We start from the raw sequence: 21,031 nt of genomic DNA on the forward strand, positions 1-21,031 counted from the left end.
CTCCATCTTGAATCGTTTTACAAAAAAGGTGTAAATGTTGGTAATATGAGTATCTCATTACCTTGAACTGCATTCTCTGTTTGGCAGACTAGTGACTCTCAATAACAGGAGTTGCTATACAAGATCTGATCAGTGGTCCATATAGTCCAGTATCCTGTCTCTGATAGCATATTGCACTAGCCACTTTGGAGGAAGGTGTAAAAACCCTGCGGTAGGCAGATGTAGAATAATCTGTACCCACCACTAGGTGTCATCCAGGTCTCTAATGGTAGTCTCCACAGGGATACAAAACCTGTGGTTGGCCAGGGTCAGCTGACTCATGCTTTCAGGGCTCAGGCTCTGGGGCTGAAAAATTGCTGTGTAGATGTTTGGGCTGGGGCTGAAGTCGAAGCTCTGGGACCCAGCCTGGGTCCGAACATCTACATAGTGATTTTTAGCCCCGCCATCCTGGGTCAGGTGATCTGGGCCAGCTGCAGCCATGCCAGGGGTCTTTCATCCCTGTGTAGACTTACCCCAACAGATTGGCGTATGCCCTGATGCATGAGGTTTAGTGTTCTTTACAGCATTTGTTAAGCTGTGTCTGCACTGCCACTTTCAGCGCTAAAACTTGAGTTGTTCAGGGGTGTGAAAAAACACCCCACTGAGTGACAAAAGTTTTAGGCTGAAAAGTGCCAGTATAGACAGCGCTTTACTACCAGGAGTGACCACCCCTCATTCGAGGTGGGTTTTTTTATTGCCAGGAGAGCTCTTCCCCCAGTGATAAAGCATGTCTACACTGCCCACGTCACAGCGCTGCCAAGCTGTAACGTGGGCAGTATAGACATACCTTTAACTATAATCACACTCAATATCCATATAACACTGAGAAATCACCTTTGTTGTTGTGTTTTGTTTGCTGGGTGGAAGTTATTCATTGTAGGAAGTGTATCCTCTTTTGGGTGTTTGGGAGGGTTAACAAGGTTTTGTTTTCACTAAGCACTTTTAACAGTCGTCCTGCTAGTAGTCTAATAATTGCTGTCACCAGTGGAGCTGCACTGTAGTGGAAGGGGTTCTGTAAATCAGGCACAGGCTGTTTTATTCAGGTTTAGATGAGGCAGTGGTAAGCCTGTCCACCGTAGCTTGCACCATTAGTATTGCATCATTCTTGGGTGAATTCTGGATGCATTACTAACCCATCTTTGTATTGGTAGCCACCCCGAGGGTCAGCTCCCTTGAATTCTTCTGCTGAATATTTGTGCCAGCTTGATAGTCTAAGTATAAAGTTTTGTTTTAAGAATGCTCTAGATATGGATTGTATAGACTATACAGGTGAAGAATACTAGTGACTGTAGGAGAGTAATTTTGGCACTTCACTCTTGCTGTGACTTGGCTCTTGGTACACTGTTTGTCTTACATTCCTGTGAAGAATACTGGCTTTGGTACCTGCATACTCCTTTCTATGGTTCACTGGCTAAAAGGGGAAAGTTCCACTGTTAGAAGTGAAAGAGGTGCACATTCCTAACACTTCGGGGCATTGGGTCTTCACCGCAACCTTTTTTTTTCCTTGTATGAACTCTTTGACTCACTTGTGAAGATGGGTGCACTTTGACTAGCTTTTTTTCTTACTGCTGGATATTTGTGGCAAACCTATGTAACTTAATCCTCTTCTTTCTTTTTTCTACAGCATTGTCCAAGATATAACAGTTGGTACAAAGGTAGGCACTTCTCAGTTTTTCTTTTTGTACTTGCTCAGCATTTGACCTAGTTTAGTGTTAGTTATAAACTTACAAAAATTAACACTTCAGTTTTTTAAAGGGTCTGTTTCTTATACTACATCTCAGTTGTTTTTTAACCAGAAGGCATATTTAATTTTCATATGTATGGCCTTGTTTTTACTCTGCTGTTGGAGGGCAGAAAGACTGTTGGGATTGTCGGACGAGATGTTTAAAAACAGAAAACACAAATGATGTTGGTGTTCAGACAAACTTGTGTTGTATCCATGTAATGGACAATATATCTTAAAAGAGAAATTGACAGTTCATTGGATTGAGACTGCTCAACTTACTTCACGTTTTTGTGGATCTCCTGTTCATTTGGATGTTGTGATCCTTTTAATGCTAAAATAAAAAACATTTTACACGTTGATTCTTATCTCTTGGGAGTACAGTAAATAGGACTTTTACCCTGCTAGTGTTTGGTTTTGAAAGTGCAGCCCTAACCCTGAGACTCAAGTGCTGACAGGAGCCTCCTTATCAATGGAGAATGATAATAGGCTGCTGTTCATAGGAGGAAACTTCGTTCCTGAGAACTGCTAAACTGGAATGTTCAGGATAGACTAGCACTCCTCCTTAGTTCATTATCAGAATCATAATTGTTAGTTTAAAGAGTTAAATTGGAAAGATTCATCAGATGTGACAAATGTGAAAAGTCGAACTGTTGGTGAAATGATGCAATTTGGGACAGGACTAAGAATTTAAACTGAGCTAAAGATTCATGGTGAGACAGGTAGTTTACTTCATTTATCTATTTTATATATTGTCTTAAGCACAGGGCCATTTTTGCTACATAAAATCTAAAAGCACTACAGGGAAGCTATTAAAGCGTAGTGTCTTTCATATGGAAAGAACAGAACCAAATACTAGTAATACCATAACTGTGGGCAAGTCTGTTAAAGTTCTGTGTGGTTCCAGTGAGCAGCAGACAGATGGAGAAGAGATTGGTTTAATATCTATAGGGGGGAGGTTACTACTTGTGCTACAGTATTTAAAACTTTATTATTAAAAAGTATGAAAATGGCCAATCAATGGAAAATCATAGCCAATGAGGTTAATCTGAGGTGTGATTATTGTAGTTTCTGCTGTGACTGAATTTATCCTGGCTTTCAGCCTATCTGCTACAGGGAGGAGTTCAGATTTTGAATAGGTTGCCATGCTGCTTTATGGGGAAGGGAGAAAAAAACTGAGTTTTGACATTAACGAGAGAGATTTTTTATTAGACTAATATAATCATATAGCTTAGACTTCCTGGAATGAGTCAATCACCTTACCCCTGGAGGATCTTTCCATGTAGTAGAACTTTTAATTATTTCACTGTAATTCTACTGTAGTGCTAAAATGTACTTATGGTGCTGTAGCCGTAGGAAGATCTCTAGTTATGCAAAGGAAAGCTTTTGCCCAGAAGGGTTGTGAAAGGTTAATTTTTGATATTCAAGCTCCAGTGATGGCAAGAACTTCAGGATGTATTATTACATTTTGGGCATGCAGTTCTTGTATGTTGCATGATTTTAATCCCTTAAGGAGGGTATGGTTTATCATCTAAATGGGGATTGGAAGAAATCACATGTCAGCACTTCCATTTCTAGCACAAGACAAGATTCACTTGGGAATGAAAGAAGCTACACAACTAGTGTCCGTTCCTGAAAGCTGTTCTGAGAGAGTGTTTGCTGGCTGTGCCCTTAAATTGTTGGCATGGATATTAGAGTTAGATACAAATATTTCTTTTAAATCAGAAGTGTTAAATGATCTCCCTCCCCTATCATCCCAAATTATATTCAGGATATGCATGAGCAGAGATGGAAGAAACCATATTCCTTTCAGTTCATTATTAGCTTGAAAGATCATCGATTTTTAGTGATTTTTTTTCCCAGACTGTCTTGGTCCTTTTGTTAAGCAGCACTGTAGAGAGAGAATAGTAAATATCTCTTGAACTATACTGTTAGTCAATATACTAGAAAAAAGTGAAGACAAACCCAGCAGACTAACGTGGAAAGGTGAAAGGAGGGGAAAGCAATAGGGGAATGAAAAGTTACAAGTTATTTTCCTGAAGTCTCCTTTTAGGTTGTCAGTCCTAATGTTTTAGAAGCTTACAGGCAGCTCTTGTGTGGTGTTCACACTCACGTTCTTTAAATCCGGCACTTAGGTTAGACCAGTGTGCTGTCATTCAGCCCAGCAGGCACACAGTAATTGAGTAAGCATCTCCACCCTTAATTAACCTGTTTTAGATACTTGGGTGGGCTCTTTTTTATTATTCTGAAGTCTTCGAAATATTGTACTTCAGTAATTTTGCTGTTGAGAACACTAAGCAGTATTTCAGTCTCGAGAATAATAGTCCTGTAATCTAATTTTATTGTCCTTTAGTGCATTGCTGGATAATCTTAAGTATTTTCTGGATCATAGTACAAGTTAGCCAGTCCAGAGGTTTAAAATATGCATATCACGTGTCCTAACTGTGGGTTTCTTCACATCTTAATATGCAGATACAGCTAGTTTAGGAAATGTATTACTGTTCTGTTGCTCACAAAGCCCCACAATTATTGGAGACCCTGATGGAAAGAGTGCTGCAGCCATAAGCATGTGATCTGCTTAAGACTTCCTCTTTCAGTTAACTGACTCACTATCTGAAAAGAAAGGAAGGGGATAGCATTGTGGTTGAGACATTAGATTTGGACTTCAAGCAGGATTATTTTTCTGGCCATGTCGAAGACTCCATTTGATGTTGGGTGGATTACTTAATCTCTTCATGCTTCAGTTCTCCATCTGTAAAATGGGGGTAATATAGCCTCTCTGTTTTGTCTGTTTAGATTGTAAGCACTTCAATTCAGAGATTGTTTTATTAAGGGTGTGCAGTGGGACTTTGATCTCAGTTAGCATTCCTAGATCTTCTAGTAATACAAATAATTGATTATGGTAATTTACTATTTTGTGCCAATGCACCATTCTTTGGGAAGAGAACAAATGGTATTGTATTTCATAACAATGAATTGCTGTAAAAAAAGCTACCTATTGGATAATCCTAAACGTAAAGCTCCGTAGTGGATAGGCCTAAACACAAAGCTCCATAGTACCAGACCCCGAGCTGTGTGTGCGCTACCATTTATGTTGCTCAGGAGTGTGAAAAACACCCCTCTGAGCAACGTAAGTTTCGCTGGCGTAAGTGCTTATGGGCACAGTGCTATGTCAGCAGGAGAGCTTCTCCCACCAACATACTACTGCCAGTCGTTGAGGTGGTTTTATTATGTCGACGGGTCCCGTCGGCATAAAGTGACTACACGAGTGATCTTACAGTGGCGCAGCTGCATCGATGCAGCTGTGTCACTGTAAGTCCACTAGTGTAGACACATGGCCTTAGAAATATACAGTTTGAAAACAGAGAAATAGCATCTGCAAAATTAACTCTTAAAATATTGTAGAACAAGTTTTGTTAGAGTATGATACAGGCTGACTGCATAGAAGTGGTTTTGTGGTCAAGCCAGGCTCTTTGCCATGGGAACAAGTAATTATGGCTTCAGGCAGTAGGCCAAGAATGTGGTGAGGAAATTCCAGTCCCCTCTTATGGCTCTAGTTCAAAGGCTGCAACAAGCTGGCTCTTGTGGACTTGCTATTACAGGCGTGATCACACATGTAAGCCACATGTGTTTAATATGGACACAAGGAAAGCAGTATCCCAGTGGCATGGTGATCAGAAATTGAGGCAAATAGCTGCATGTAACAGGAATGGTAACATGTTTTTGTGGAAGGAACATAAGGAATCTAATGTCATCTGATAGATTTTTATGTACAGCTACTTCAATTTATGGATAGATTATTCATCTTTATGAGCAAATGGAAAACTCCCTCTAATGGAGTATAGGAACTCAAATGTTGCTTTATCTGCAACAATGAATTGTACATATTACTTCAACCTGCATTATGGGTTGTAAGCAAGAGATTCCAGGTAGCACATATTCATCTGCCAATAAATCATTGTTGAGAAGTGCCTTGAATCACATCTAAACCTTAGTTTATTCTAAATTACTCATTCATTCTTACGTAGAAATTAATTAGAATGACTTGATTCATAGCTTGCTTAAGCTCCTGCACTGGTTACTACTATAACTTTATTTTTCCATAAGGAGATTCTTAAGGAAACCCCATGTGATGAAATGGTTAAATGAAAACATTTCTCTCCAGATCTGAAACTTGAATTTTTATTTTGTAGACTATTATAGTTAAAAATACTTGAGATAATATTTCACAGGCATTCAGTAATCCTCCTCACTCCTGTGATTTATCATCTCCATTAATAGGTAAGGAAACTGAAGAGAGATTCAGTGACTCATCAAAGGCTACAGAAGGAGTCAGAGTCTGTGGTGGAATTAGAATTAATGAGTTTTCCTGGCTCCTAGTCCTGTGATCTGTGTACTTAGACCAGAATAAAGGGGCTCTATCTAAAACCTAAAATCCAAAGTGATCAGTTTCTTTTCCAGCTTCATAATCACAATCTGATTTGAAGTTGGTCTTCATCTCTAACATAACAATGTTTTGTTTATAGAAATTCTGACCTAAAGGTTGCTAGCATTTACCAAAGCAGGTTTTTGACAAACCACCTCACTATTGTGTAATTGCACTTTTTAGGTTAGTTTTTGATCTAAACTGTGTATGCATTCCTTAAACTGTATGTACAGGGTGAAATTTTATAGAGTAATTCACGTAGTCAGAAGATGTTAGAGCTCTCCTAAGTGATCCCTTATTTTGCTAAGCGAGGTGAGTCATTCAGTTAACAATTATTTTCTGGCATGTAGAAAAGCACTAATTGTACTAAATGTTTCCTATTAATGCTATGTAAAATATAACCTTTTGGTTTTAAGCACTCTCAAATAATCTTTAAACATCTTGTTGGTCACAAAGCAGTTAAGTTAGGTAGGAAGCCTGGAACATGATATGAATGCTGAAGGCTATTAGCTGGGGTGTCTATTACCCTATAGAGCAAGAAATGACTAGCTTACATCACTACTTTTAGCACAGGAATTTTGGGCCAGTTAAAATGGCCACACCTTTTATTGGCTCAAAGGGCAGGTTTGTTTTACAGGGTGTCTCCATAGTAGCTGTCAAGACTAGTTTTCGTAAGAATGAAGGTTAGGGAGAGGCAGACTAGATGAAAGGATTGAGGAGCAGGGACTTCCTGTTAGTGCAGAAAGTCTTTAGCTTATCATTGAGCTGAGAGGGGAATAGAATAGGGGTTTAAATTTTTTAAAAGGGGGCAGAAGCAGCAAGTAGCCATGGTACCACTGTAAAAGAGCATGACAAAAGGTATACTTTGATACTACAAAAAGCCCTCAATAGCTGTACAAGTTGCTGTGTACTTAATCTTGTAACAGATTTTAAGCAGAAACCCTTTAAAGCTTTGATTTACTTATGTTAACTATATACTGTTCTGCATTCAGGACCTCAAGTCATCTTGTTTGTTGCAAGGTGTAATTAGAAGTAACTTTTTAAAAGTGACTAAAGTAGAAACTCAAGGATGTGCTAACCATCATAGCAGTGCTTAAACTAGGAAAAAGGTATTTTTGAAATTGTTAGCTAAATATATTTGAAACATCTCTTAAGATCTAATATAGGTGCAGTTTAATCTCTTCAGAGTTGGGTTAGCTATTCAGAGTGGATCCTAGAGGTAGACTCCATTTTTACTGTGGGGGGGGGGGGGTTCTCTAGACAAGGGTACAAGTCTTAAATGTGTTAAAACGTTTTAACTACAATTTTTTTAAACTAACCCTTTATCCTAATCTGCATATGCCTTAGTGTTTCAAATGGGACTAACGAGCAGGAGATGTTTTTTAAAAAAATCTTTTTTGCCTAAAAGAATAAGGTTCATGTGGTACCACTTGTACGCCAATAACATCTGAGTGCAGCCAACAGGGAAGAGGCATTACAACCACCATTGGTTTAGATTTGCTTTGAGTTATGATACACACTTGATTATGGCTGAATTTGAAGATCACTGGAGCCACTACAGAGAGTGCAAAGCACTTGTTTTGAGTTCAGTTGGTCAGAAAAGCCTCCAGAAACATCTAAGCTGAAGTTTAGATGTTTGACTGTTTGAAGACTGATGCCTGCTTTGCAATCATGGCAGCAAACAAATTTTAAAACTACTGGTCTAAAGTATTAAATAGACAATAGATGACTTTCATGTACAGGTTGAACCTGTCTAGTCAGGCACCCTTGGGACCTGACCGGTGCCCAACCAGAGAATTTGCCAAACCACGGGAGGTAAATGCAGACTGCCAGCAGATCTCCATAGATGCAGGGAGTAAGTGCGGTGGCGGGAGGTGCTGCAGCACACCCAGGCTTTGCACCCAGCGTGGCGCCCCCCCCCCGGGGGGGCCTCACTGTCACCCGGGGGTCTTGCCGCCAACCCCCTGCCAGGGGGCTCCGATGCTGGTCCCGACTGCTGGCCCCTCGCCCGGGGTCCCAGCTGCCAGCCCCAGGTTCTTCCCCTCCCTCCTGGAGCTTGAATGCCCCGAATCAGCTGTTCGTGGTGCTCTGGAAGTGCTGGGAGAGAGGAGGAGGAGGAGTTGGTAAGTGTGAGCCCGCCAGTGCACAAGAGGCACGGGGGGAGGGGGCAATTTGGCACTGGTGGATGCTCCGCACCCACTAATTTTTCCCCATGGGTGCTCCAGCGCCTATGCTGGACCAGGGTGTGCCCGATTAGAGGTGTTCAACCTGTACTATAATCACAGTTCATTTGTAAGATCTGATGGTGAACTCATCCAACGTTGAGATTCCAATCTTTAGACTTGGCACAAGATCATTTTGCACCATTTTGTCAGAAGCTGGGACTGTCCAACAGGATGGATCACTCAATAGTTGCCCTGTTTTGCCCATTCCCGCTGAAGCATCTGGCCACTGTTAGAAGATTAGATACTGGGCTGGGTGGACTTGGTCTGACCCAGTATGGCCATTCTGATGTTCTTAATGTTAAGTTCGGCTTCAGTTTCAATTTTGAGCTCAGGAAGGAAGTAATTCTGTATTCCAATTGTTCTTCGTAACTGATTTATGTGAAAATGCACCAGATTGCTGCTTCAGTGTGACCCAGACTGTTCTAATTTCCTGTGACATTGATCAACTTGCCCAGTAGATTACTGGGAGGTAGGAGGGAAAGACTGTGACTAGGAGCAAGTCCCTTACTAGAGGCAATCTCCTGTATAAAATCAAGAAAATAGACATGAGATTTGCCCTAGTAATTCAGACAATTCCTTTTTCTGGGTGAATTCACTCTTGTATCTTAACTCCACAAAGAGTATTGGCATTTAGCAGCATAATTCGTGTTCATGCCATTAAGCATTCATTTGTCCTGTTAACTTCCATTCTAATGTATCTGATATGTGAAAGCAAGTCTCATAGATGCACATTTGGTTGAATCGTCTAATGAAAAAACTCTAGCAGTGATCTTTTTCTGGGTGGTGTTTTTTAGTTTTTTTTAGAGGGGGAAAGAGAGGAGGGGGTGAATCATCCCTGTTGAAAGAGAAATGTTTATCTAGCTGAGACAACCCTCGAATTTTCCTTTCTACTCATAAAGAAGCTTCTAAAAATACTCATTAAAGAGCATGTATATCCAGCAAGTGTTTCAAAATTTGTTCTTGGTAGATCGCTTTGAAAGTTCCCACAGTGATAGTTTTGAAGAGCCCACTGTTTTGTGTGCTATTACAATTTAAATTTAGTGTCTCATTTTACTGACATGGATCCCTCTTGTATCTTGCAAGTCTAACTTAACCCTTCAGAAACCAGATAAATCAGTTAATTTCTCAGGGCTTATAGACAAAATTTCTTTCTGCAAGGAAAATGGCCTGTTGACAATGGCTGTCAGCCACAGTCTCCCAGGGGACCTTATCAATTAGTGTTGAAAGCTGTTTAGCTAGCATAGCTATCCAGTGTGTTACAAAATGTGATAGATGGTGGAGCATGGTGTCTGTCATGGTTTTTGTAACATTGTTTCAGCCTGCGCTATCAGTTCAAACTTTTTACATTGGACAGAGGGCACCTGATTTTTTTTAACTATTTTTGTTTGTAGTACCCTAGTTATGCATCAGAACTCCATTGTGCTAAGTGCTGTACAAACAGAACAAAAGGATGGGCCCTACCCCAGAGATCTTACACTAAAATGAATCATAATTAGATTGTATATGTGATCTAGGAGGAAACTGTTGCAGGGCATGGACTTAATTAAATAGTCCGTCTCCCTCGTTCTCACAACAGTAATTCTGGCTCTCAGTACCACAGTTGGATGGCCGTTTTAGTGCAAGCCTTGCAGCAGGTCTGCACTTAAAAAGCTGCAGTGACCGGTGCAGCTGTGCAAAGATGCTACTATGCCAATGGGATAGTGTTTCCTGTTGGTGTCGTTAATCCACCTCTGTGCAAGGTGGTAGCTGTGTCGATGGGAGAAGCCCTCTCATCCACATAGCGCTGTCTACTCTTCTGGGGAGGGAGTTGGTCAGTATGATTGTGCACTCGGGGTTAGGACTTTTCACTCCCCTGAGCGATGTAGTTATGCTGATATAAGTTTATAGTGTAGGCCTGGCCTTGATGGTCTATCAATTCAGGAGTTTTGGGGTACATTTCATAGAAAAGTAAAGCACTGTGGTGCAGCAGGAAGCCTTCTTACTGTGTTTTTTTAAATTGGTGTCCGTACTGTCTCATTGGCATAAACAATATAGGGGTTGAGAGCTGCATACCTGTACAAAAGGATACATTCTTCATGATGTGTACAAGCTTGACTTCAGACATTTATGCAAGGGAAATGGAGTATGGAAATCTCCGAGTTGTGGTTGGTCACTGTGATAAAGGACGAAAGCCTTAATTGGATATTTTCTTGTCTGATTGTTAAATTTTATCGGGTCAAACGTTGACTTTACCAGTTGACCATTTTCTCTACAGGGGTGTGTGTGTGGGGAGGGCGTTATTCAGAGGTGCAAATGAGTTGTGTCCAACTCCCATTGAAAGTCAATAGGAATTAAGCACTTTCCTGCCTTTTTGTGCCTTTGAACATTTCCCCCCAGGATCCTAAAGAGAGGTGGGTTAACAAATGCTGTTCCTTCCATCTTCACATAGTTGATGGAGCGGAGTAAGGCACTTCATATCCAAGGGCTGGGTGTACTGCTGCTTTGCAGTATTTACCACTGTTTGACCCAGAGTTAAATTGATTTTGTATATCTGTATTTTATACTGCCAGTAAACCAGCAGAGTAGCCTTTTTCTAATTCTTGTCATAGCTAAAACGTTACCTCTGCCCCCACTGACAGGCTTTGTAATACAATATTCTGGAAGTACAGGTTTAATTCTGTGTAATAACTTGAAATTGTGGGACTCCTCCACATTTTCATGTCCTATCTAAATGCTTGCTAAAGCTTTATTACAGTTTTCTCTCATTAGTAGCTTTGATGCAGAACATACTGGTATTCAGGTTTTCAATTAGCTGCCACCATGGAACATCACTAGGTTTAGTCTTTAAATTATTCATGACTAAACAGTCTGTCTAGCTTGGATTGCTTTCTAGCCCTTTGCTCAGACAGAATGCAACTAATTTATTTTTTATGGGTGACTAGTCTTTAAGTAGATGAAGGATTATACAGATCAACTGAAAATTTATGGAGTTCCATAGGTGTGCTTTGAGACACATGACAAGGCCCCACCCTAAGATGTTTGTATTCATACAAGCACTCTGTCTTTGCTCAGAAACTCAAGCTAGCTAATTGGAAGTAAAAGTCTAATGAAGACAAGGCAGTTTGTAATTTTCACATGAGTTAGTGGGTTGAATTAGATTGGGTTTCCCCCATAGTGTTTAACTTGACTCACTAACTTATGTGAAAAATACCAACTGCCTTGTGTGCTAACTCAAGGTAAAAGACACTTTTTTCTTAGTGAAGACAAGGCTTTGCCTTTATTTTACAAGAAGAGGGGAAAATGGGAGCTGGCATTTGAGAATTCAAAACTATAATTTAGAAAATGTGTGCGAATGTTTATATATTTTATCCCACAGCAGCTTCCACTTTTGGAAGTATAGACCTTCCTTTCCAAACATTTTGAGGAAGGAATTATTTGAAGTTAATATTGTACAGCTAGCCTACATGGTGTATAGGTGCATTTTATTAGATAAATGCTGCTAGAGCAAAGAACCAGTAGCTATGTGTGTGGCAGACAAAAGTAGGCTGTTGCCATAGAAACACCCACAGTCAGTATTTAACCTGTTAATATTTTATGATGTACCTAATCATCAGTGATTTTTTTGGACTACAAAGACAAGGTATACAGCTACCCTGGACAAGACTAATCAACATATTTAAATACACTTGCTATGCTTTGTTTTCTGCAATCAACAAGAAAAGTAATATTTCAGTAGATATAATAGAAAATATGAATTAATAGGCGTTCTTACACTAGCATTAACTCCATTCCTCATGGTGTTCGGTTACTCTTCTGAAATACCAGGTGGGTAAGGGAGATGGCTTTCAGAAATTGCACTGCAAGATGAATAACGTAGTGTTAACATTTATGATGACAGGTAATTTCAGTATCTGAAGAGCTATTTGTGCAGAGGTAGAGTACAATAGTCTGGGAACAAAATTGCAATGTTCTTGTAAAAAGTGATGATGCAGCAATTAGAAGGGGAAGAATGCACTACAGTATAAGATCTACAGGAAGTAGGGCTGTTGATTAATCGCAGTTAACTTATGCGATTAACTGAAAAAAAAGTAATCACGATTAATCACACTGTTAAAACAATAACAACAAGGAGTCTGGTGGCACCTTAAAGACTAACAGATTTATTTGGGCATAAGCTTTCGTGAGTAAAAACCTCACTTCTTCGGATGAATACCAATTGAAATTTATTAAATATTTTTGGGTGTTTTTCTACATTTTCAAATGCATAGATTTCAATTACAATACAGGATACAAAGTGTACTGTACTCTATTACTTCTGATTACAAATATTTGCACTGTAAAAATGATAAAAAAAAATTTCAGTTCACCTACAAGTACTGTAGTGCAATCTCTTTATCATGAAAGTGCATGTTATAAATATATTTTTTGTTCCATAACTGCACTCAAACAAAATAATCTAAAACTTTATAGAGCTGCCAGTCCACTCAGTCCTACTGCTTGTTCTGCCAATCGCGAAGAGAAACAAGTTTGTTTACATTTACAGGAGATAATGCTGCCCACTTCTTAATTACGTCACCTGAAAGTGAGAACAGGCGTTCCTATGACACTGTTGTAGCTGGCATTGCAAGATATTTACTTGCCAGATGCGCTAAAGATTTATATGCCTCTTCATGCTTTGGCCATCGTTCCAGAGGACATACTTCCGTGCTGATGACGCTCGTTAAAAAAATGTGTTAATGTTCTAGCAGTCTCGGATGACCCAGCATGTTGTTCGTTTTAAGAACACTCACTGCAGATTTGACAAAACGCAAAGAAATAACCAATGTGAGATTTCTAAAGATAGCTACAGCACTCAACCCAAGATTTAAGAATCTGAAATGCTTTCAGAAGTCTTAAAAGAGCAACATTTTATGCGTAAACTAGAGAACCCATACCACCAAAAAAGAAAATCAGCCTTCTGCTGGTGGCATCTGATGCTCATAATGAAAATGAATGAGTCCGTTCACACTGCTTTGCATCGTTATGGAGCAGAACCCATCATCAGCATGGACGCATGTCCTCTGGAATGGTGGATGAAGCATGCAGGAACATATGAATCTTTAGCACCTCGTAATATCTTGCGATGCGATGCCGGCTACAACAGTGCGATATAAACACCTTTTCTCACTTTCAGGTAGGGTGACCAGACGTCCCGATTTTATCGGGACCGTCCCGATATTTCCTTGTTTGTCCCGCGTCCCGACCGACATGCGGTCGGGACACCGGACAAACAAGGAAATGCCCCGGAGCCTAGAGCCCGGAAGTGCTCGCGCGCCCCCCCCCCCCCCCCCGACTCCGCCCCCTCCTCCCCCGATTGGCTCCCTCCCCGAATCCCCGCCTCTTCCCCGGGCTCACCATTCCTCCTCCCTCCGCAAGCGCTGGAGGGAGGCCCGGGAGACTCAGGGGAAGCGCGGGACCAGGGTGAGTAACAGTCCGGCCTGGCCCCGAGCAGGCAGGACTCAGTCGGGTGGTTGGGAGAGGAGGGGGGCGGCCCGCGGGGCCAGGCGGCGGCTGTTCTCCCCCCCGGGCAGCGGGACTCGGGAGCAGCCGCTACTGCAGCTCCCACTGCCGCGGGGGAGGAAGTGGCCATGGCGCTCTGCGGCTGCGGCACCTCCGAACCCCCCGAGCCGGGGCCTGCTGCGGGGACCCAGCAGCGCACACGCTGGGCCCAGCCCCTGGCCAGTCGCGTCTGGGCTGCTGCCCAGCTGGTGCTATCCCGCGGCGGCCCCGGGGCGGAGGCATCGGCCGCCCAGCCCTGTTCGTTCCCCTGCGGGACCCGAGCGGGACGGGGGGGCTGGGGCCTGCTGCCCCCACTCCGGGGCCGCTGCGGGATTGCACCAGCTGGGCAGCAGCTCAGACGCGACTGGCCAGGGGCTGGGCTGGGCGCAGCGTGCGCGCTTCTGGGTCCCCGCAGCAGGCCCCGGCTCGGGGGGTTCGGGGGCACCGCAGCCACCGAGCGCCATGGCAGCTTCCTGCCCCCGCGGCAGTGGGAGCTGCAGCAGCGGCTGCTCCCGAGTCCCGCTGGCCGGGGGTGAGAACAGCCACCGCCTGGCCCCGCGGGCCGCCCCCCTCCTCGCCCTACCACCCAACTGAGTCCTGCCTGCAAGGGACCAGGCCGGAAAGTTACTCACCCCGGCCCCGCGCTTCCCCTGAGTCTCCCGGGCCTCCCTCCAGCGCTTGCGGAGGAAGGGTTTTGTTTTGTTTTTTGCGCCCCCCCCCCCCCCCCCCCGCGTCCCGATATTTGTCTTTGGTGATCTGGTCACCCTACTTTCAGGTGATATTGTAAACAAGCAGGCAGCATTACCTTCTGCAAATGTAAACAAACTTGTTTGTCTGAGCAATTGACTGAACAAGAAGTAGGATTGATTGGGACTTGTGGGCTCTAAAGTTTTACATTGTTTTATTTTTGATTGCAGTTTTTTGTACATTTGTAAGTTCAATTTCCATGATAGAGATTGCACTACAGTACTTGTGTAAGGTGAATTGAAAAATACTTTTTCTTTTGTTTTTTATAGTGCAAATACTTGTAATAAATATAAAGTGAGCACTGTACACTTTGTATTCTGTTGTAATTGAAATCAATATATTTGAAAATGTAGAAAACATCCAAAAATATTTAAATAAATGGTATTCTATTGTTTAATAGCGTGATTAATCATGCAATTTTTTTGTAATCACTTGACAGCCCTAACAGGAAATAAAAGGGGAAGCTGTTTATTAAGCTTTTTTAGTTATTTTGTTTTTTAAAACACATGTAGACTTCTGAGTCTTCAGACATCCAGCATTGAGTGATTCTTAATACTGGCTCTTTAAATATAAACTGCATTTCTTGGTTCCAAAACTTAAGAAATGGGTGAACCTTTCCTTGTGTGTTTTGATGGCAGGAGACTTTAAAGAGCACCAAATTGGTTGGCTGGCTTCCTGAAGTTGCTTTTTGTGGAATAATATTACTAGTACAACTTGAAGCTTATGCATAGCATAGCTTGTGCTAAACTGAAAAAGGGCACTGTTATTCTGAACGAGTATATACACAAAGTTATACTGGTACAGTAATTCTGTAAATTTCCCCATGTAGGCAAGACAGTGTAATTGTAGTTTTCCAATCTCTTCAATTCTCCCTCTTCATTAGCTCACATTTCCAGCTGGGAAGCTTACAAATAGACTGCTGCTTCTTTTGGTGTAAAGCAGTCTTCCCCTTCTACCTTCTGGCTCTTGTCACAGCAGGCATTTAGAATGTCTTGAAGATAAGAGGGGTGTGGATTTGTGAAGTTACACTTTGATTAAAGGAACCCTGAAGTGTGGAAAACTAGCAGCAGTAAGCATTTCATGCTTGTATACACTTGACATATTTTTAAGTGTAAGAAGAAAATGGTGTAAATCTTCAAAGTACTACAAAAGCATCCTTCAGGTTGGCAGATTTGGAGGAGCCAAATTCTTTCTGCCATAGTACAAATGTTTGTTTTTCCAGTCGATAGTTTCCTAAACTTACCTCCCAGAGAGGGCAAATAAGTGGCTTATTCTTCTAGTGTTTCTATAGCTGTATCATGAGGACTTACTGTGTGAGCAGAACCAATCTCTGCATGCGATCAACTTGATACTGGAGACTTCTGATTCCATAAAACCTTGCCTGGTCTTTTAAATAGAAAATTTAGCAATCATGGTAATTTTTTTTTTTAAGATACTTGGGTTAAAACCTGGGATTTTCAAAAGTGTTTGAGAGGGAGTGAGACAGTCAACCTCCCTTGGAGATTTTGAAAATCCCAACCAAGTCTTTTTATTTATTTAAAAAAATATATATATATCTTATTAATGTCATAGTAGATGGACACTTAAACAGTGAAATGTGAACCAAGATTATGCTGCTTTAGCTTGTATTTCACTGTTTGGACAATAATAAGAGACTAATTAGGTGCACTTGTTAATAACCAGCTGCAATTTGACTCCTAGTTTCTCATGCAGTAGCAATGTTGCAGTGTTTAGGTACAGCAGAGGAATGTTCCTGAGAACAGATTTATTGGGATTTTTTAAATATCATGGGACAACTTTATCTTAAGTTTTACGAAAGTTTATTTTCAGATTTTTTTAAAAAAAGAACCCTCTAAATTTAAAATGGTGTAATACTTCAGTTCCAATTGCTGTAGTTCAGGGGTTCCCAAACTTTCGCAAGATGGACTCCATCTTAATAGTGAAGTTCTCTTAATGCAGTTTATTGGTAGGAAACAAGGAGAGACAACATAGTGTGCCTACTCCACTCTCTACAGACCCCAGCAAATGCTTTGCAGATGACCGGTGACCCATAGACCACAAACTAGATCAGGTTCCCAAGTTATCTTGTGGTGTGCACCAAAGTATTGCGTTTGGCTTTGGAAAGTAGTTAGCAAGTCGCCCAACAGGATATTCAACACACAAATAGATAAAATGTATTTAGAATATAACTCCAGTTCATTTTGAGCTTCTTGTATGACCTACTTTTTTAAACCTGCTCAGATGCAGTGAGGAGAGTGCTTTCATCTTTACACAGATACTGTTACTCCTTCAATTGTCACTAGATAGCTGCCATGTTAAGAGATATTGTTTCCAGTAATTGGAGTGTGAGATAAGGGAGTATGGTTTCATCAAGATGTTGGAAAACAGAACAACTTCCCATTTGATTGAGGCAGAGACTATAGAAGTAGATAAACCAAGTTCTCAGTTACCAGGGGAAGTCTTTGTTGTGCAGTAATTTCATGTCTGGATCAAGATAAAAAATAATTGACCTACAGCTAAAAAAATGCCCTTTTTGGTACTACCCAACTTACTTATTCTGAGTGTATAGATGGAGTGTATAATTTTTTTTAGACTTCAGTGTTGTGACTGTTTTGCTGTGTAGCACTAACTTAAATTAAAATTAGGGAGATGATTAGCTTGTTCTAAAACTACATACACCAATATGAATATAAGCCAGACTGATAGTTAATGAGTTTGAGGTTATATGCAGTTTTGCTTTTTCTTCATAGTTTTGCTTTTTTCTTTATAGTAAAAATAGTATGACCAGCTAATGCTGTTTAAGTAAGATTGGCCTTGATCAATAGAAGTAAACTAGGTGGTTGAATCAGTTGAATACTTACATCAGTCACTGTCAACTGTTTCACAGATGTGTCTGGTTTCTCTGGCGATGTTCTTCTGACTGTCGATTGCAGGGTATTGGGAGATACTGAACAGTCTGGTACTTCTTTATTGTAATTGCATTAGTGTCAAGGGTCAGAATTGTCATAGTTGTGATCTGTGAAAAATGTGGAATTTTTAACTGTCTCCATTAAATTTACAGTAGCAATCAGAAGTTTGTTTATGTAGTCTCACTGGTAGAAACACAATTTCTGTTAATGAAAGCAACAATAGTTTGTATCCAAACTGATTTTAAAAATCTGCTCTAGAAAGAAATTTGCATGTTGTCCCATATAGAAATATAACTTTACAATTAGTTACTCAGAGGTACCACAGCTGCAGGTTGTGCTACCTTTATGTTCATTGGATAGTTACTTGCTCAACAAGGAGCCCTGCTGATTGCACCGTACCTTATGCCTTGAGTAGTCCCACTGAAAAGTGATGGTATCACAGTCTGGCCCAGTGCTTTGGTAATAAATATCTTCTGTATTTCGAAGAGTTTAGTCTGTTCAGCATTTTTATTAGACTAAATGTGTACGTTATCCAAGTGTTTGATTCTAGTTCTCCAGGCACTTATTTTATATGGAAATTTGGGTGCTCTTTGTTACTCTCCAGACTCTAGCTCCTGAGATACAAATTAAAGGACTTAAAAGTAAGATGGCAGACAAATGGCCGCAATACTTTTTGCTGAAAGTGTACACTTGGACTCTGATATCTGGAGATAATTTAATAAAATAAAACATCCCTTAGGCTTATAATAGGACGATATCAAATAAATGGCAAAAAAACTATCTGGGGAAAGACTTGTAGCATTGCATTTTCAGTTCCTGATCTGTCTTTGTAACCTGCGTCTTCTCCTTGCCACTGAAAAACATGCATCATACGTCTTGTTTAGCAGCACCTCACATAGTGTGTGACTTAATGTCACGCAATAGCATTTTTAGATGGCGTGGTTTTAGACCTTATAAGTAAGGGTTTAACTAGCTGTAGTATTTAGAGCTTTTTGACTCGTTCTTTGTAACCTAAGGCAAATATTAGGAAGGGTGGGTTAGTTTAATGTTGCTGCCAGGGTGAATGGAGTATTGTTGTCTCTTTAAACCAAAGAGTGGATGAAAATCTTGCCTGGTATAGGTAATTCTGCCACTAGAGTTTCAGTGCCTGTTATCCTAATAGCTCAGGAAGGTATGCAGTCCAGAGGTTTTTGTTCCTGGTGGTCTTCACACTTCCCCCCACCAAATTTATGTAGCTCTACACATTTGCCTGACTTAAAATTACATACAGGTGAATGAAAGGCCAAGTAGATCTACTGTCAAAGTATTTTCCCTTACACACTTCTGCTTGGTTTCTCTACCATCTTAATTTCTGAATTGTCCTCCTGTTCTCAAAGTACCTGAATAGAATTTAGAAAAATGCTGTCAACTTACCCTTTTCCATCTTTTTCTCTTCCAGCGGGGATCTGACGAGCTTTTCTCTACTTGTGTTACTAACGGACCCTTTATCATGAGCAGCAACTCTGCTTCTGCAGGTAAAATTGCTAGCAAAAAAGTATAGCAGCCCACGATGAGTGTTGAAGGTACAATTAGCAGGGCTACTTTATTCAACTTGCTCTTGGTTTAAAATCTCTGCTTTCATTCTCACTGCTTGTTCTGGTTAGGGTTTGTGTAAGACCATACAAAATATCTGACTAGCTGCTGTCCTACATCCTTGAAAGGCCTAGCAGCTTGAACAAAATTGGTATCACAGGACAACTGCTAAAATGGCCCTTTAAAGGATTAGACCACACAGTTCATACTATAAACCTCTGCCGTTGAGCATAAATTGATCCTTTGGTTGATTTTGGACATATGTAGTCACCATGATGGGTATTATTGAAACAGTCTTACGCGGTATGGAGGTGAGTTCATAATCCTGCTCTAGATAAACTCATTAGTATTTGAGTACAGAATGCTGCATTTCATGATTTGCTTTATTTGCCTCAAATTCTGCAGCTTTGAGCTAACAATCCTCCAGAGTTATCTTATGTTCTGCTTAACTTCTGGCCTTTCTGCCAAGCTGTATCATCTAGTGTATGTTAGTATACTGCTAACAATGTATGGCTAGCAATCGGCTGATGCAGAATCCAGCTGAGCTAAGATGAAGTCTAGAGTTGCCATATGTTTGCTGTTTGATTTTGCCTATTTAAGGCGTGAGCCCCCTCAAAAAGCAGCTTCACCACCAATAATACTAGTCAAAGTGAAAAGGAAAAAGCAGACTGAAAGTGCCTCAAACCTTAGAGTAGAAATATGGGCTGTGACATACTGTAAACATAAATGGTAAAAATGGCCACTTGAGAGTTAACTTGTGATTCCATTGCTGCTATGTCACTCAGCTCACTTATATAATTTGAAAAAATGAGTAGAACCATGTGTCTTCATATTTGGGTTGCCTTAGAGCCTGGAATTCCTCTTAATTTGGTGAGTTGAAAACTGAATGTGGGAGGCAAAATGCAAGACAAAGTGGTAACCTGATGCCCTGTCTCAGATCAACTGGAACTGTAACAACCAACAATGCTTGTTCGTTCTTTTCAGCTAATGGAAACGACAGCAAAAAATTCAAAGGTGACAGTAGAAGTGCGGGGGTCCCTTCGCGAGTAATCCACGTCCGTAAACTCCCCAGTGACGTCACAGAGGCAGAAGTCATTTCTTTGGGATTACCTTTTGGCAAAGTCACCAATCTTCTAATGCTGAAAGGAAAAAATCAGGTAGGAAAAAAAGGAAAAAATTGTCCCAGCAATTGAAAGTGGGGATTTTATGGGAGATTTCATTGAAACCATTGTCATGGCATCAGCAAATAAGATGTTTGTTGCGAATACAACTGCCAGATAGTAGTTACTAAGTTCCAGATAAATTTTTTGTTTCAAGATTATTTTAATTTAAGAACTATTCAAAAACACCGCCTCTTCTGACTTCAGTGGCTTCGAACACTGCTTGCATGCAGTCACTTCTCTATATTCTAATTGATTGTAAAATACAAAGCAGGAGAGTAGTTTAGACAAGACTGATGTGAGCCAGCTCTTCGTCATGCTGGCCCAGTAGCCTCTTTGGACTTCTAACCTTTGAAGTTAAAGGAGGCCTAAAAATGTAACGCGTAAACCCCAGTTGGACAATGTAGTAGGTTAGCACTAATTCATGGTGACCAGGAAATCCATTGTGGATTATAAATTAGAAAGCAAAGAAGCAAACAGTTTTACAGTTACTGTATCACATGAAATACTTTTATACTTGAAGTAAAAAATCAGAGAATAAAGTGTGTTGCTCTTTTGATTTGATATTTCATAGTATATAAATTGCATTTATGCTGTGTATCATAAAAGTAATAACTCACTGCAGCACATTTGCATCTTTGTTAGAAGTAGTATGAGATCATAAGAATAAGCAGATTGTAAGATTAGCAGAGAATTAGTGAGGTTCTACGTTA

The 21,031-nt window shown here is 40.7% G+C and overlaps 1 protein-coding gene across 3 annotated transcripts in view; it reads left to right on the forward strand.

The window, feature by feature from the left end:
• Positions 1-21,031, forward strand: part of PTBP1 (polypyrimidine tract binding protein 1) — a 51,457-nt gene that overhangs the window by 3,811 nt on the left and 26,615 nt on the right. Inside the window, exons 2-4 of one of the 3 annotated variants that reach the window (XM_054013816.1) lie at positions 1,664-1,694; positions 19,025-19,100; positions 20,143-20,315. In XM_054013816.1, the coding sequence (XP_053869791.1) occupies positions 1,664-1,694; positions 19,025-19,100; positions 20,143-20,315 (280 nt within the window). The remainder of the gene's footprint in view (positions 1-1,663; positions 1,695-19,024; positions 19,101-20,142; positions 20,316-21,031) is intronic. The other 2 variants (XM_054013817.1, XM_054013818.1) reach the window with 2 other exon arrangements.

The sequence above is a fragment of the Malaclemys terrapin genome, chromosome 24, assembly GCF_027887155.1.
Source record: "Malaclemys terrapin pileata isolate rMalTer1 chromosome 24, rMalTer1.hap1, whole genome shotgun sequence".
NCBI classification, from domain to species: Eukaryota; Metazoa; Chordata; order Testudines; family Emydidae; genus Malaclemys; species Malaclemys terrapin.